Source organism: Emys orbicularis, chromosome 6, assembly GCF_028017835.1.
Source record: "Emys orbicularis isolate rEmyOrb1 chromosome 6, rEmyOrb1.hap1, whole genome shotgun sequence".
Lineage (NCBI taxonomy): Eukaryota > Metazoa > Chordata > Testudines > Emydidae > Emys > Emys orbicularis.
In genome coordinates this window covers 77,659,393-77,677,512 of record NC_088688.1, presented here as the reverse complement: position 1 = coordinate 77,677,512, position 18,120 = coordinate 77,659,393, and the positions used below count along the sequence as shown (strand labels likewise).

The following is an 18,120-nucleotide window of genomic DNA, read 5'->3' as shown; positions in this document are numbered from 1 at the left end:
ATCAGTAAAGGCATTAGTAAATACCTGCAGTAACTGCACTGGGCAGGACTTGTTATTCAGTTTTGACCTGTTTTTGTTTGTTTTTGTTTTTAAATTTTATTTTTAATTTAAAATGCAACAGATTTTAAGAACCAGCCAGCACTTGTAGCTGAGCTGACAACTCGTGAATGAAATCTGCAAAATGAAAGTTTTAATAGGACAGCTCAGGGGATGATTGGTTAAGGAACTGAGCCAATACCCATTTAAGTTAATAAAGGGACCTCAGTGACTTCAATAAGCTATTGATCAGGCCTACAATGATATATTTCTCTCAAATCTCCTTTAAAAAATGTCTCCTGTCTAAATCTTTTACTCTCTCTACATATGGAAGAGCTTTCCACCCCCAATCCCCTCCACATTTCATCCTATCATTTATATTTTTCATAGCCATTTTCTGCACCTTTTCTAGTCATGCTGGGCCTTAACACTGAGAAAATAGTCACTTTTTTCTATGCTATATATACCTCAGCTGGTATATATCAGAGTTGTTCTTTTGGCCCTATATTTTGATCTATAGGCAGCAAGAAGCAGATACTTTCAGGGTTTTGAATTGCTAGCATCTTTCAAAGTGGACTTTGAGATAAGAAGGATTAAAGAATGAGTTACACTCATACGTTCATACTGTGTTTGTGGCCCAAAAAACAGGCCTCTTCTGTGCAACTTGGGAAGCAAATGAAAGTGCGTGGAAGAAAAATTACTCCACAACACAAATAGGAGCCATATCTCACCAATTAATCCCTTTACTTCTGTCTTCCTTCACTGAATGTTAGAAATAGCATTAGAATAACCTTATTAGGGAGTGGGGGTATTTGAGAACAGCTTCCTTGGCAAAGATGAACTACACTGCAGGGAGGCAGATATACCACTCCTCAGCATCACGGTGTGATTTACTGTTTGTAAGAAAGTGTCTGAAACTTGTTTATTTTGATGGTTAATTTGCTGGAAAAGAGAATTTTAGCAGAGAGACATGAAAAATAATTCTGCAGTCTGCTTCTCATTCAAATTCATGTCTTTACATTTAAAAGTTCAGCTGCAAAGCCAAAATGAAAATTGAACTAAGCCTAGATTTCTCTGCTGAATAGCCCCACTGTAGGAGCATTCAGTACAGGACATTTATAAATTCTTTTTCATCTGTGAAGTCCTCTTGCTACTTCCTGGTTCACTGCAGATATCCCATAATGCATCATTTGGTGATATGACAAATATGAGAAATATTAGTGCAACCATTAAATCCATTGTATTTGTGATGTCATTGAATGATGTCATTGAATGATGCACTATGGGATAGCTGCAGTAAACCTAGAGGATTTCACAGAGGAAAAATGTTTTAAAAGATTAGTTGAAATGTATTTCTGTTCTGAATGTCCCCTAGAGCCTGGTTAGTGGGGAAATTCAACCCATATATATGGGCTAAGCTCTATTTTCAGTTCATCTTTAAGTGCTGAAGAGCCCACGTGGTTCAGCAGAGACTGCAGCTTGATTCCTGTACAATGATCTATGTAGGTCTGTGCTGTGCACATGTAGGTCATTCCATGAGAGAGCAAGGCAGATCTGAATCCATGTAGTAATCCTCACCATATTGCTACCAAACATAAGCAACATATACACCCTGATTTTAGTCCTGAATTTGACTTTGTTTCACACTGATCTTGTGAGATATCTCACTTTCTTTCCAGTAAATTACTGACTTCATATATGATGAATCATGAAACTCAGGCTGTACTCAACACCGTTGGTTCTAAAAAAGTTTACAGGGCATTGTTGAAAGTTCATTGTAGTTTTGTCATGTCTGTCACTGGGCTATTTTCCCCACATTTGGGCCTCAGCAAGTTTGGAGACAGGATCTCAAACGATGTCCCTATGGCCTATAAGTCTCTTTCACCTAAATGAATAAACAATGGAATATAGAAGAGAGACAATCCACCACATAGGACAGTGGTCATCCGTACATATTTCAAAGTTTTCTTTAGATGATGAAGCTCAGTATTTGTAAGACTATACTTATTGTAGGGAATATGCTAAACAACTGAGGTAATGTTATCTAAGGTAATTTAGGGTTTTTAACAGTGTGTGCTGGATATGTGCTGCCACCTCTTCTATAAAAGCAAAGTACAATGATGGTAACAGGTTATCTATAGTACTTACTGACATACTATTAGTACTGTGTTAATGCTCGGCATTATCTTTCCTCAGAGGGCTAAGTCACTAACTGTGGAACAATAGTGGATCCTTTGTGAAATATTTTCCATAATGCATAATATGCAGCTCAGGAAAAATGCTTCACTAACTTCAACCACAGTATATTTTAAAGAGGAAAATACAATCCATTTGGGGGATTAATGGAGCCTGCATGGAGTTACTATAATAAAGGGGTCTTTGATAAGAATTAAACTGGTTTTATTTGTTGGCCATCCCAAGACTCCCTGTTCCCACAGACACAGCAGAAACACCATCATTAGTAATGCAGCTGTACAGATCTCATTGATTTGCAAGTGAGTGGACTGGAAGGTAGCAGGGAACATTTGAATGGCTGTGCTCTCCACTGTCACAAATGTAGCAGTAGCCACTGGAGTCAGTGCATGTCAACCTTGCTGAGACAAGGGAATAACCTTTGGTAACCCTGACTTATGTCAGGTGACTGGTGTCAGGAATAAAGACCAGTCTCTGCCTATATATCACAGTACCCCTATTACAATAGACTATTGACTATCAAAGTATTGCCTAGTCATTTGTATGATTTTCTAGAAGCTTGGTTTAGTGGTGTGTGTGTAACACAGCCCACAGATAAAAATAATTCCAGAAACCAAAAGCTATAAAAATGAAATAAAAAAACTGTTTCTTCTAGGCAGGGACAATGTCAGAAAAAAACACAAAGGAACCTGAAGCGTTGCTAATCATTCTGCTTTTGGTACTGTGAGGTTGTCACCATCACAATAGTCAACACTGAACAAACATCTGATTGGGTAAGTGCTGGGTCACCCAATGACCCACTGACCAAATAGGATACAAAGCCCACTGCTCAGGATTTCCAAAGTTTATAATCCACATAGATGAGATGTTGTTATATAAACCTTGCCAAGTCTATAGGGCCTTTTAAATTCTCAAATAAGAAGCCTAAGAAATTTATGGCAGTGTTGCTAGATGTAGAGGCCAAGTAAACTTGCAATGTTGATCTTAGTTGTGTTTAAATTTCGCCTGCCTTCTGGCACTTTGAGCAGTAGTGGAAAGAAATCATTTACTCATAGTGGCATTAAGCGTTTAGGAACACGGGGGTACCATGGACAAGCATTAAGAACATAATTTATGTTGCACATGTGGTCTCAGAACTGGTGGTGGGTACATTTTCTCTGAAACATTGTTCATCTGTAGTGACATGGGTGGCATAGAAACCAAACATTGTCCTAATGGGACAGACAGAACGGAATGCAGTGCCAATTTTCCATTTATCCAGTTTTGAACCAGGTTACCAATTTTAAAACAGTGAAAACAAAACAAAGTTTGCTTTCTTGAAGATTTTATTTCTGATGAACACACAGTTGTCGTTGTTGCATGACTGGCATTTAGAGGACTTTGTTTATCTTTATTTATGTCTATTCTTTGTGGCTTGATTTGGTATGGAATGCAGTATATGGGCTTGCCTCTTCCTGTTTTTTTAATTCCTCTGCAAGTTTCAGGTTTAAGAAAAGAATCCAGTCAATTTGGGATCCAGTCAGGGATTATAGTTTATAACTATCAATTGGAACCCCAGATAAAACAGCCAGAATAAAACAAAATAATAATCTCTTAAAATACAGTATATGTTGGACTGAATCTTTAGAAACGACAAAAAGCCTATCCACCTCACACTGAACAATTTTGGTTTGAAGAAGCTTATTTTTATTCCTTCATGGCGCATTTCATTTCAAATGTACAGTGAAGATTGTTTAGAAGGCTATAAGTACTATAGTGTGTAAGAACAGCAGTGAGATGATCTACCAAGGAAAAGAGAACCTTGATTTAATACAAGATAAAATGCAGTACAGTATTTTAAACCTAGAGACAAATGAAGGACTTATTTGTGTGATTTTGTGATAAAAGTGATTTTAATGAAAAAATTGTATGATACATACATACCCTTAATTTTCTCTGGTATAAGGTTGCTTTTTTATTATTAATACTTGACTTTTTATCCTCCTCCTCCCACCAGTCCCTGTTTTCCCCCCACTTATGTATAACTTAGGTATTTAGAAGATGAAAAACTTCTTAAAAGTCTTTAAGAAAGGAAAAATGCATAGACTGTATTTTTCTAGCACATAAATTATACAATAGAATAAGACTATCGGCTATATTGGGATTCTGCTTGTTAATTTTAAAAATACTATTTTTTTGAATAATATATTTTCTTAACAGTATTAGTCACTTAAATCTTGCCTGTGTCTTTAGTCAAATTAGATTTATTTTCTCATGTTTCTAATCCATCTGTTAGAATAGCTACAAATCATAATCAGTTCCCTATAATGACGGTAATGAAGAGTTGGTTTCTGTGCAACAGTGTATCTTTTTCTTGTTTCTGTTTTTTTCCTCTTTTTATTTTATTTGTTTTATTTTTATTTCATCACATTTTTAGTTGGTATAGCTAGATCTTGCAAATTGCTGTCTGAGCACTATGTGAGTTCTTGGAACCAAATATCAGGGGGTAACCGTGTTAGTCTGTATCCACAAAAACAACAAGGAGTCAGGTGGCACCTTAAAGACTAACAGATTTATTTGGGTATAAGCTTTCGTGGGTAAAAAACCCAGCATCTGAAGAAGTGGGTTTTTTATCCACGAAAGCTTATGCCCCGATAAAACTGTTAGTCTTTAAGGTGCCACCAGACTCCTCCTTGGAACCAAAGCTGCTTAGAGGGCAAATTGCTCCTCCCCATCTCTCCAAAAATTTTCAAATCATGTGATTCACTAAAGGGCAACCTAATTTGCGGGATATGCAGTTTTTCTCTTGATGGAGTTTTAGCTGAAGGGTTTTTTACAAACTGAGATCTAATGTTTTTCTTTCTTTCAATACAGCTTTTAATATTAGTTAATCACATTTTTCCCAAAGATCATTGTATAGTTACTCAAACACAGTCCAGTTTGTTAAAACACGTGATTAGAGTTAAAAAGTATTATATGGATTCACTGTATTTTATATGTGTGGTTGAATGTTCTTCTAGAAAGTTCACTGCACACATCCTTTGAAGGAGAGCACTATGCCTGCAAAAATAGGCCAGCGAGACAAGAAAAAGAAGGGTTTAGAAAGGCTATGTTTATTGATCAATAAATCACAGTCACTATAAGTGACCTGCTGACTTCAAGTTCCTTAGGTCAAGGAACCCTTTGCTATTCTGCAACTTCACCTCTTTGCTGAGCCTCTTAATCAAAACTGTAAAGCCAGAAAGAACGTCAAACAATCAAGACTTGGATGATTGGATTGGTTATTTTAAATGACTAAACCTCTGTTGGTGACAGAATTTTGCGGATAGATTTCATCTTCCCAGACATTACTAAGTGGGTTCAGTATTTTGTGAAAAATGAACGAAGTATTTCTTTTTAAAAAGAAGCAAGCGTTCAAAGACAAATCAGTGATTAGGAAGAAATACGTAACTGAATGTATGTACAATTGCTGCAGGGGATAATCAGGTATGCAGTGACAACTCCTCCCTCATCAACATCACTAGAGAATCATTTTTAATGGCACTACACTATGAACATATAAAGGCAATAGTATGTGTCCATCCTAATTCACCCTGAGAATCTATTAAATATAAATTACTAGATGTGTCTGTGCTTTTTGAGGCAGTGTTATATCCAGAGGTGGGCAGTAATCAGGATATAAAATACATTGTATTAAAATGTATTTAGAACAGTCGATTTGTTTTATGCCAGGGTAATTGAGTGATCTCTGGTATTGCTAGTTCACTGCCACTTATTGTTGCTTAAAACATTTTTTTAAATGAGCAAAGTCGATAAAGAAGCAGCTGCTGTCCAAAATACAGATACTTAATGGGAGGGGAAAAACCTGTAAAGCTTTACTACTGAAATGCATCTAGAAGTAATAGGGGACAGTGAAGTAGATATGAGTTTGCCATGTGATTTAGCAGCAAAAAATCCAATGTATTCTTGGGTTGCAGCATATGAGGCCATCAGAAAGGGATGGTTCTAGTTGCCATCAGAAAGTTACTGGCAAATTGAAGGGAGGGAAATGTTCACCAAAAAATTACCTTTTTTGTAGAAATTTTTCAGTTTTCACCAACCAAAAAATGAAATTTTATTTACTGGAATTTTTTGAGTTTGTCTTTTTGTTTTCTGACAAAACCCCTCAAAATTTCAGAGGTTTTTTTTAAAAGAAGAAATATCATTGTCTTGAAATTTTCCAAAGGGAAAACAATCATTTCCCAACCAGCTCTTATTTTTTTGGCATTACCCACAGACCAAGGAAAAGCCTCAGAGTCAGAGTGCACACCTTCAGAACATCGATCATTTCAAAATCTGAGATAGGCACACCAGTTAGATCCTTTCTTTTGTTAGTAGACTGATCATATTCTACTGCAGCATTTAAACTGAAATGTTGTGCAGTGCTACAGCAAACTTCTGCAGATGGGCTTTCCCCTTCTATTCCTCAAAAGTAACTGACATTTGGGGCACGTCCACAAAAGCACATGGGTATTTCAAATGCAAAGGCGTTGTCTTGCCGTGGGACACAGTAGCACAGACTTGTCGCTGAGGCTTTGAAATTGTGATGGGCTGGAGCAAATCTTCTTAAAGTCGTCACAGTAAGACCAGATGTTCAACTGGTGTAACTCAGTGTAGTTCCATTCACTTCAAAAGAGTTATTCTTATTTACACCAGTTGAGAATCTGGCCCAGTGTGTCTCTCTTAACTACAAGGTATGATGGTTACACAATGTAGAAAACAGGGACCACAGTTAATGGTGGTTTGGATGACTTTAATGTGCATTTTTGTACCCTCCATTGTATTTTCTAAGGTCATCCTTCCATTTCCCAGCTTTGTAATGATTTTTAATACTTCACTAACACCAGAAAACAATTGCCACTTGTAAGAAAGCTCAAAAAAAGAATTCTGCTAAATAGATTCACAATGAAAGCTACCGTGCTTTATTCATCAGAGGTGCAAACTCTGCAATCCATATTCTGGGCTCCCTGAAAAAATCCAGACCCAAGCCTCTGCATGACGTTTGAATCATGTTCATGAAGGCCTAGGTTATGGGAAAGAAAATGAAGTACAATGATCCACTGTGAAACATAAACAAGGGCAGGTTTTTTTGATAGTCACATGCATACTCATTTGAAGAAACTTGAGAAACAGACTTTGATTGAACATAGAAGTGTGGAAGAGGGGCATGAAAGATGATCAAAGAGAGAAATAAAAGTATAATGGATGGGAGTGGTGAGAGCAAAGAGAATGGGGGCATGAAGAAAGAAAAAAGACTAATTCCCTAAAGATACACTGCCAAAAATCAACTGCCACAGCTGCTAGCCTGGAGAAGACATCTGGGAAAAAGCGACTGTGGTACAGGTCTGTCTATAAAGGATTGGCTGGTCTGGCTTGCGAAAGGACGATTGTGGAAGGCCACTGAGGATAGAGGCCTAGTTAAAACAAGACTAATTACTCCACAACAAAAAACATGATTTGACACAGTAACTCTCAGAGGTGAGACTTGAAGGGTGAAGTGCAAATATTTTGAGATCCCAAAAAACAAATCTCTGTACCTAATATACAGACCTACGTAGTCATTCCCTTTTGTTTTTCCTCCTGCCCTGAACTTGGTTCCAGTTGTTTTTCAGATCCAGTTTGTCTGCTGCATTAATTTATAATTGGCTCTGCTGTAGTCAAAGGGGAAAGCAAGTCTTAAGACTCATCTGTTTGCTGCACCCACAGCTGCCAAAGGCCAGCTGCGTGTAAGTTTCTGTTTCGCTCTGCTGGTTCTCAATCTACAAAAATGCTTGAGTGTTAAGAGCAAGTGGGTTACCAAATGTTTGTTTATATCCAATAAAATAAATAGATGAACATTCTCTGACTATTAAAAATAGGTTTAAAATACATAATTGATCCTGTCATTTGTTGTCATAGGGTATGTCTATGTTGTAAATAAATAAATAAAAACCCCACAAAAAACAAAAATAACGCACAGCAAGTCTTCGCATCCAGGTCTATTGACTTGGGTTCATGAGGCTTGCACTATTAGGCTAAAAATAGCAGTGTACACATTCCCACTCGGGCTGAAGCCTGGGCCCTGAAACCTAGTGAGGAGGGAGGGTCTCAGAGTCCAGGCTCCAGCCCAAGCAGGAACGTCTACAGCTGTATTTTTAGCCACATGGCGTGAGTCCCACGAGCCCCACTCACTTGACCTGGGCTCTGAGACTTGCTGCCATGGTATTCCCCCTCCCCCCCAGTATAGATGTACCCATAAAACCACACACCCAGAACCTGAGTTCCTTTTCTCAGCCAGCTCCCTTGACTTTAACATAGAAGATAATTATTTCTTCTCATTTAGTCTATTACTAAGCTACAAACAGTTCAAAATACCTAACCATCAGCATGCAATCTCCATCCACAATGAGACTCCATGTCGTGGTCAGGGAGAGTTGGACCAGAATTTCTTTTGAAACCTTATGGTGCAGCTTATTGACAAAAGGGTATAGCCAACTAATTGACTCGCAGTTCAATATTAAGAATGGGCAAGAGACCAAATAACCAAGCTCAACCATATTGTCTAAAGAAAAAACAATTGGTACAGGAAAGAAAGAGTTAATACATCACCAATCCTTCCCAGGAAGTGAAGTCGCTGTGTGTGTTCAGTTCACCTTACACAGAAGATGCCCCCTTAAACTAGCCATCTTTTATAGGATGGGTGTTTACAAGTTACAGAGCATTGTTCACATCACTTTAAAATTTAAGTTTAACTAGCCAGCTTGTGCCAGCTTTGCCTTTGGTGCTACCCTGTACTTTCCCGGCTTTCGTTTGAATATTATATTCCATACGTTGAGGGGCATGAAGATACTCCCTAATACAGAGCATTCATAACTCTTATTATTATTTCCTTGTACCATGTTGGTCCTTTGTTTCATAACACTCATCCATCTAGCTCTTGACAGTTTTTATATTTGCTTAAGCCAAGTACTGAGCTATACTTGTCCTGGGGCATCATGCCATATGTCTTCACATAAGTGAGCAAGAATAAGCCTAGTACAATTTAACATCGTTACCCAATACACGTATGTTACATTAATACCATGTGTATAATATCTATTAATGTGGTGAGTGTATAAGAGCGTGAATATATCCTGTATGTGTTGGCTAACAGTCCCCTGCTTGTCACTTTGCTGATTATATCAGGGTGATTTTTAGGATGATCAGACAGCAAGTGTGAAAAATTGGGATGGGGGCAGGGGGTAATAGGAGCCTATATAAGAAAAAGACCCAAAAATCGGGACTGTCCCTATAAAATCGGGACATCTGGTCACCCTAGTGATACTTTAGCCAAATTAATATATGAAGCAAAGGTAAGGGCATTCATGTGAGATTTCCACTGTTTTAGCAAACTGTGTAAGTGGCAATACATGATTAATACAATTAAAATAATATTCCTTGTAATATAAGCACAACTTTAAACATAACTTCTATCCAAGTATGGGAAATTATTATTTACAGATCGCCATCATGGATAAGGTTGTCCAAAACTTGTTCTGCTTTAAGCATGTTATCGTTAATCTGAAAAATATGAGTTGCTTTTCCTTTTAATAAGGTTTTTAAATTTAAAGTTAGTGACTCCATATGTATGTTAAAAACTGGCACATATTTTTGACTTCATCCTGGTGCTGGGGCTCACTTTGAATCATGGATTTATTTTGAAAAACTTAGATTGGCTGAGATGATAGAGTAAGACTTTTACAATACTATGTACATAAGGAGTAAAACAAATTCGGGCTAGTAACATTAGAGACAAGGATTCCATACCATTTTTTTTTTATAATTAGTCGCTACACAATACTGTCTAGCCATATTAGATGTCACACTCACTGCTGGCATCACCACTTGGTATGCGTCACAGTGCAGGAGCCAGTATGGGCTAACTTTCTGATCTTGTTGTACTGGTGCAGTATAATACTGGTATAGTATGTGTACCTGCATGGCCACATACTATAGTAGCACTGTCAAAGCCATCACACTGGTACAGGTAGCCTCCTGGCTGGCTCACCACTATTCAGAAAAGTGTGTAGCCAACTAATTGACTCTACTTGCGGGTCAATATTAAGACTGTTCAAGAGACCTAATAACCAAGCTCAGCAAGTTCATTGTCTAAAGTCAAAGAAATACAGGAAAGAAAGAGTTAATACATAACCAATCTTTCCCAGACATTGCAGTCTCGCTTTATGTTCAGTTTACCTTACACAGAAGATGTGCTTCTCTGGGTGATTGTTACTCCTGTTTGCCCTGGACATACAATTTTCTTAAGCTGAGTTGCAATACTGTCAAGGACTGCTGTCCCCTTTAAAGCTGTCCAGTAAAGCTGCCTTGCCTACAGCTCATGGCAGAAGTTTGTTTCTTTTATAAGTGGTGCAGCTTGCCATAAGATCACACTCAACTAGCATGTAGAGTTATAGAATCCCCTCTCCGCATATGCCCTACATTTTGTGCCACAAAGGTTTAATGTTTTAATGCATGACCTAGGTATCACAGAAGCATTTAGTCTCTCATCCTGCCTTACTCTAAATCCCACTATAAAATTGTATTCCTCTAGCATTACTTCACAGGCATTACCTGCCTGGAGAACTTGGTCCCATTTTTAGGTGCTGAATAGAGTCCCTGATTTCCTCGGTAGTGTTATGCAATCTCCTAAAAACATAAGTAGGGTCTCTCTCTGTGTCTGGTGAGCTGTATGGACCAGCAAGTCCTGGCATATTTTCCCTATTTGAGGCCGCCTGCTTAGCAACTTCTCTAGAGGGACCCTTCAGGTCTGTGTTGCTGAGTGATACATCAGTAATGGAGGTTGTTTCCTGTAGATGCCATTTTCAAGGTAACATATGGAATGGACAGTAACCGACTATATTGCAGTGTCAGTATCTAATATTGGTACTGACACCATAAAAGAAATATACATAGAACCAGATACTAAGCAAGGTTGTTTTGAATAACATAAGCCTTAAATAGGATGCAGTGGTCACTGATCCCAAATTACAAATTGTGCTACAGGGAATTTAACACACAATATAACACCTTTCCAATCCACTGTAGTTTTTGCTATGGAGGACAATACTAAGGTCTGGTAATTTTTTTCAGTATTCTCTAATGACCTGGTTATGGTGGGTAATGCATAATTCCCATAAGCGGTGCAAATAACTTATCTAATTTCTTGATTTTCCGTGACCTTTTTATTTATTTGTTTGTTTCAATTATTTGGTTGCTTTGCTATTGGCCCTAGAACTGATCTTCCAGTTCACAGCTAAGTCACGTTGGGGTGGGGTGTGAGTGTCATACCTACTCTTTGGTTACACTTCAGTCTCTGAAGCTCTCGGACCAGCACCTAAAAAAAATTCATCAAAGGAATGAAAAGAAAAAAAACGAAGAGCGCTGCCTGCTAAGAGACCTGAGACTCACCCCCACTAAATAACTCACAAGAAAGGGAGTGAGGTGGACCCAGAAATCTACCTTACATGCCCAAAGGACTCCCTCCCACCTCCCCTTTTAAACATTTGTGTCTCATTAGCTCATGACAGATTACACAGGTTGAGGGATATAATCTCATGCAGCATGACTCAATATAATTTCTTGTTTTAAAGAAGTTTCCTGACATATATAGAAGTTTGCCTCGGATGATTGACTATCCATGCTACTTGCAAATCAGCAGGCAGCCTGCTGGCCAATTACCTGAGTATTTTCTCAAGTACAGTAGTTTTGCACAATTATTCTACCGGGGTGGTTCTGCTGCTTACATAAAAGGTTATAGAACATGAAAAATAACAAAAACTGACATATTTTTCTCATACTCAAGTGGTATTTTTTCAAGTGGAACAAGGGGGACTTAGTGAAATAATCATTGCTCTTTGACATATATGACTGCAGTGAAATCATATTACAAAAGGCACAGAAGGTCTATTGCAGCAGAGCATGGTTAGTGCTTTAGAAATATTTTAAAAGACAGATCAGATATCAGATAAACTTGGAGTACTGAAATTCTGTCTCAGGCCACTAGATGGTGATCCTTGTAAGTTGGGGCTCAGGTAAATACATAATGAAGGTTAACGCTCTTAGAGATTAAAAAAAATCATGTAATTTGAATAAGAAAAATCAGTTAAAATGCAAAATTATTTGTATCATTAAAATAAAAAAACAAGCTACACAGTATTGTAGGGAAGTAGTTTTCACTTTTCCACAGTCGGACCTCAAATTACAACATAAAAACAATTTGAGGATCCCTCTCTCTTACCATCTAGCCACAGAAAAAGGGATGGGAACAGGGTCATGACATCTCAATCCTGTTTGCAGTATCCAGCATGAGAATGAACCCATGCTGCAGGATTATAAAAACTATTGCACAAAGAATATTGCAAAGCACCTCAAGTTATTTTGATACCTTTTGCATCAGCATGTTTAAAGCATATTTGTATTTCTGTTCCATTAATATTTTGAAAACATAATTATGAACAAAGGAAAAGGAAGATATAGGACTTAATGATAGAAATGTTTTATTAATCAAATATATTTACATTTTTGTCTTTTCTTTAAATGTGTGCCTTTTTCATTTAAACACTGGTAATCTTTACAGTTTATATCACAAGAATAAAGCTACATGCATGACTTAATTGGTCCTTTGCAGTAAAAAAAAAAAAAAAAAAGACACAATTTTATGATGTTTAAAAAATGCAAGCAAGCTGTTTACCATTCTAAGTACAGTGCCATTATTATTCTTATTACAACAAAGGACCCTTCCAGCATACTGTACACTTACTGCATGGCTATTTGCCCTTTTGTAGATTGCTTTGATGATGTCTAAACTTTCAAAAATGAGACAAATCAGAGGAAAAAGACAGCACAATCTCAAATGTTTTATTTTATGGAAACTCATACACAGAAGGTATTTGGATGCAACAAAAAAGTGCACTAAGGATAAATTTAAAATAAGTCATAGCAATACATAACTTTCAAAAGTAGTGAGGACTTGTATCACTTTTTTTATTTTCAAATATTTATCATTTAGAAACCACATCTGTTTGGCACATATCAGACAGCCATATACCCTAATGGCACCATACAAGTGATAAATAACAATTTTAAAAAGAGATAAGTATACCAAAGAAAGTAACAGATCCACACATCATAGCCTTTGTGTTTTTAGTACCTAATGTGCTGTAATTATTACATTGCTCAAAGCTCTGTTCTTGTTCAAAAGAAAACAATCATTTTGGTATTTTCAAAGTTCATATTATTTGTCAACTGTGATTTCTTAAGGGGCTTGAAGCTTTTCTAAGAAGTGTGTGTGAGGGAGAGAAAGAGACTTCATTCTGTGTGTATGTGAACATTAGAAATGTATACAATTTTAGATATATTGTAAAAGATTTTGGATTTTGCAGTATTGGAAGAATGTTATACTTGTACATATTTACCAAACTTCAAAAGGGAGATCTCAACAGTTTCAGAAATTCAGAAATGGTAGGCACATAATTACTACTGTTTGAGGTAATCGTACTTTACTTACTGTTTTAATTCACTGTGTTCAAGCATATAAAATTATATCCTTAATGGTTCCAAATGCGTAATTACTACATCGATACCCAAAAAGAAACTCACTCAGCATTCAGTAAGAGTAGAAAGAAACTAGATTTTGTTTAGTTCAATTCAGGATGCGTTTTAGCTTGTCAATACTCTCAAGGACAGTTTTACATTTCCTATATTGTAATAGATGCACACTGTTGCACTGAATAACTTGAGAGCAAAACACCCACTCTGAAATCACGTATTTTTTTGCACTGAATTGCATTTGTATGCTGCCAACTATATTGTGAAAGTGCCTTAGTAAAGCGACAATGCAATAATTAAAAATGTGCTTGGGAAACAAGCACAACATAATGAATAAAATGTCCTTTGGAAGTACAAAATAATTCCTGCAAAAATCATGCTTTTCACGGGTATGTTTAAAAACAAATCCCAACAAACTCCTAAAAGAATGCAGTTAGTCTTCAAATCTTTTGGGCCACATCCAAGAAAGCACTTTAGCGCAATTATAAGCACATGATTAAGGCCATCGCTTTTCAGCAATGGAGTTATGCACAACTTTAAGTACATGCTTAAGTGCTTTTCTGAACTGGCCCTTAAAAACTACTGCAGAGCATAGGCCTGACCTTGTGAGATACTGAGTGCTCTCAACTACCACTGATTTCACCTCATAGAAAAAGAAGAGAATACCTTGATAGTACAAAATCATAGTTTGCTGATACAACATGTAGCTCACATTTGCCTCTCAGAGTTTAGCGTATCTCATTTCTCACCTAAGATGCAAAACCTACTTATTTCTGCAGTTTATGATGAAATAATTCCATAATTTACAATAGTGATGAGAGTATTGCTCTGTTGAAGTGCTGAATAGGACCGTTGCATTATATTGGGATTATTTCATTATTAAGCTAGAATAATGTGTGTGCATCACGGTACCACCAAAGATGTGCTAAAAGGTTTAGAAGCCGTTCTGGTCTTTCTAAAGTAGAGATGGCCCCAATCCAAACACTCCCAAACGTTAGGAAAATACAGATTTAGTTCTGAACTTTGCTGCTTAAGCCAATCACTACTGTGAATAAAATGATGCCTAAATTCTGACCTTTAAATTGTAATATTTGATACCTAACTATCCGTGTTACCTGGCTCTCATCCTATAGAAAATCAGATGAATACTAGACTAGAACCTCAAATAATTCAAAGGATAATTCTGGATAAGCATCCATAAAGTTGGACTCTTACTCAAGCTTATCCAAATTTCTTTAGTCTAGAAACAGGGCTGGAAAACTCAAGCAGAAAATGCCTTTTTACTAGATTTCTGCTACTTTCTGATTTTGTAATTGAATACTTATAAACAACTTGAAAATTAGGACCAGGCAAAAAGAATGAATCTGTTTCACAAAACAAAATTACAATTTTGCCTCCATGACATAGCAAGACCCCCAAAACTGGCTCCATCCCATTATCTTAAAATTGCAGTGTTTGCAATGAAACAGAGAACATTTTAAAATATTAAATGTGAAAATTGATCTTTTATTAAACAAAATTATGAAATTAAAACACATCAAGGTTTATCCTTGAAAAGAGACCATTTTGAGTGAAAATTAGCCCAGAAAATTCAGCCTTTTTTTGTTAAACTGAACCCATTTAAAGAATTGTTGAGGTTTTTAAATGATGCTGTGAATACTTCAGACAACCCTTAATCCACGACCACACCAATGTGGATGAAACACTGAAAAATAATATAGAAACTGACAAATAGAGTATCTTGACTGTGAACTGTTATGGTGTGTAGTATTGCCAGCAATAAGATAGGAAGAACACATGGCTACAAATGACCAGTATTTCTATCATTTTATTGCCCTTCATTTGCCAATACCACCTCCTTTTTTCTAAACTCTCCCTTCTCCAGCACTGGAATCCCACATTCCTGTGAGTACAGGCTCTGAAGTAGGTAGGACACTCATTTTCCCAGTGGGATCCTAATGTGCATGTAGCTGCTGAAGAAAGCTTGTGTACCGTATATTGGGTGAAATCCTGGGCTCATTGAAGTTAACAGGAGTATTGCCATTGACTTCAGTGAGGCCAATATTCACCCCTTGTATTTATAAATAACGTTAGGAAGTCAAGATCCAGCATCTCTCTGATTACCTCTGCTCTGGGTTGCTGTGCGATCATGTTTCTTTACCATCTTAGAATAACACATAGAAATATCAACAGAGCTGTGTGGAAAGAAAGGTTAGTAGTCCTGTTTGATGGTGTTTGATTTAAAGCGGCACTGCTTTGCGTAGTCTTGTTTTTGAGCAGAAGTCACCATTGAAACTGATGAGGGCATGCTGCCTAATATCTGATGAGATGATATGACAGTTGCATCAGTGCCTACCAACTCAGGAGACTAAGCATTGCTTTAAAGATGAGTAAGATGTAACCAATACCCCTGCCTCCACAAAGGACTTTACTTACACATAAACATTTACTCTTTAAAAAAAAAAAAATGAACTGGATCCAGAGGGATATATTTTTAATCCTGAATGCTTTAAGGAGTACCGGTTAAAATCCTGGCCCTGCTGAATCAATGGCAACATTCCCATTGTCTCCAGTGGGGCAGGATTTCACCTAATGTGTGCCACTTGCAATAAAATCACATCGCATTAGCTGTGCCTGTTCAGAAAGTATACAGCCTGAAGGTGTTTAGCCTTTCCTGTATGCACACACTAAGTACTCTATATTATTGTCTATATATCTTTATGAGGACACTTCTTTTCTTGGTAAGTGTGTATAAACTCCCTTTAGCATTAATGGGCATGAATGAAAATTAGGTAGAGCTCTCTAAAGTGACTGCAATGAAGCCACACACACGACACCTGGATTCAGGTTTTCTTACAATCTTGAAACTGGCTGAGTTTGTTGAAAGTTTCAAATGACCTGGGATTGCTTTCAAACGAACCTGAGCCAATAAGGTACAAATATCTGGACACTGTAAAATAGGCTACAGTAGACTTTTGATTAACAAATCATTACATCAACCTCCCAAATAAAATCTAATCCTTTTTGTTTTGCTTCTCACTGTAGGACTTTCAGATAGAGAATTTATTAACATTAGATTTTTACTGAAAACACTTTCTCTTTTTAAACAGTGATATTGTGTTTCAAAGCTCTACGTGTTACAATATTTTCCTTGCTGACAGTCTTACACAACTGTATATCTATAGACATGAAAAACATTTCTTGTTTGGTTTTCCAGGAACTTTGTACCAGGACAAAATTGTGTAATGAAACCATGTACATGGAAAAAGTGTGCAAAAATGTAAAGTTTGGAACCATGAAATGAAATGTCCTTTGGTCTGAGGAACTGGACACTGATTCAGATATGGTTCTAGATCACTTTCCATTGCACCATTCAGACACAAGAATTTCTATTATAGCTATGTCAAGACCAATCCAACCAAATATAAGGACTATTTCTGGGTCCTTTGAATCATGCTCCAAAAAAAGGTGCAACAATAAACAAGTCCATGTGCATTCGCAGTCATAACTATAGGCAGAAGAACCCTTGAGATTCCTCGCTTTGGTATTAAATAACAATTATAAATGCTTTTAGAAATAAAGCAATACATGGTGGGACTTGAAATGTTAGCAGCCCCAGGTTATTTGTCCATTGAAATAAGTCTCATCCCTAGTCATAAATAAATAATCTCTTTCCTGGTCTTACTTCCATGCCAGGATCAATATCTTTTAACATCTTACTTATTTTATTACTGCTTTTGGTTTTCTGGGACTGATTGAAAGTTGCTCAGAGGAAATCTTTGGTTTTGCTTAAGTGTCCGTGACATTTAATCATGACTTTCCTTGCAGTTTAATTCCAACCAGTCAATCAGTTAATCCACTTCAATTGATTCTGTGCTCTCTGTTATTGGCTTGCACTCATTGGGCATCCTCTGGTGTCGACTCAGCTGGGTGGCTTGTGTGAAGCTCCTCTCACACCTCTCGCACCTGGTGAAGGCAAGAGAGAAAATTGAGACTGGGGAGCTGCTCTTGCGGGGAGGCGGGGAGTGATGGGCTTTGTCTCATCCTGTCTAATCAGAACAGACACTCAAAAGTGGCTTCAGATTTTACTGGCTCAAGAGGTTTAATTGGTGGCTACTTCCAAGGCCTTGATGCCTATGATGGGACAAGGCCTGTCTGATTCAGAACAGAGGAATCTGTCAATAGACAGGGGGAAGGTGATTTCTCCAGAGAGGCCTGTCCTGCTGTAGCTCTGATCACTGTCAGTTCAAATAGATAAAGAACAAAAAGAGATTTTTAGGAGTGAGCCATCAAAGCAGCAGCTTGGCT

At 37.3% G+C, this 18,120-nt stretch overlaps 1 protein-coding gene across 1 annotated transcript in view; it reads right to left on the bottom strand.

Annotated features, from left to right (window-relative positions):
• Positions 1-17,663: 17,663 nt before the first annotated feature.
• The window catches only part of PRDM6 (PR/SET domain 6), an 84,402-nt gene continuing 83,945 nt past the window's right edge, over positions 17,664-18,120 (bottom strand). The window contains exon 7 of the mRNA XM_065406992.1: positions 17,664-17,778. Coding sequence (XP_065263064.1) covers positions 17,664-17,778 — 115 coding nt within the window. The remainder of the gene's footprint in view (positions 17,779-18,120) is intronic.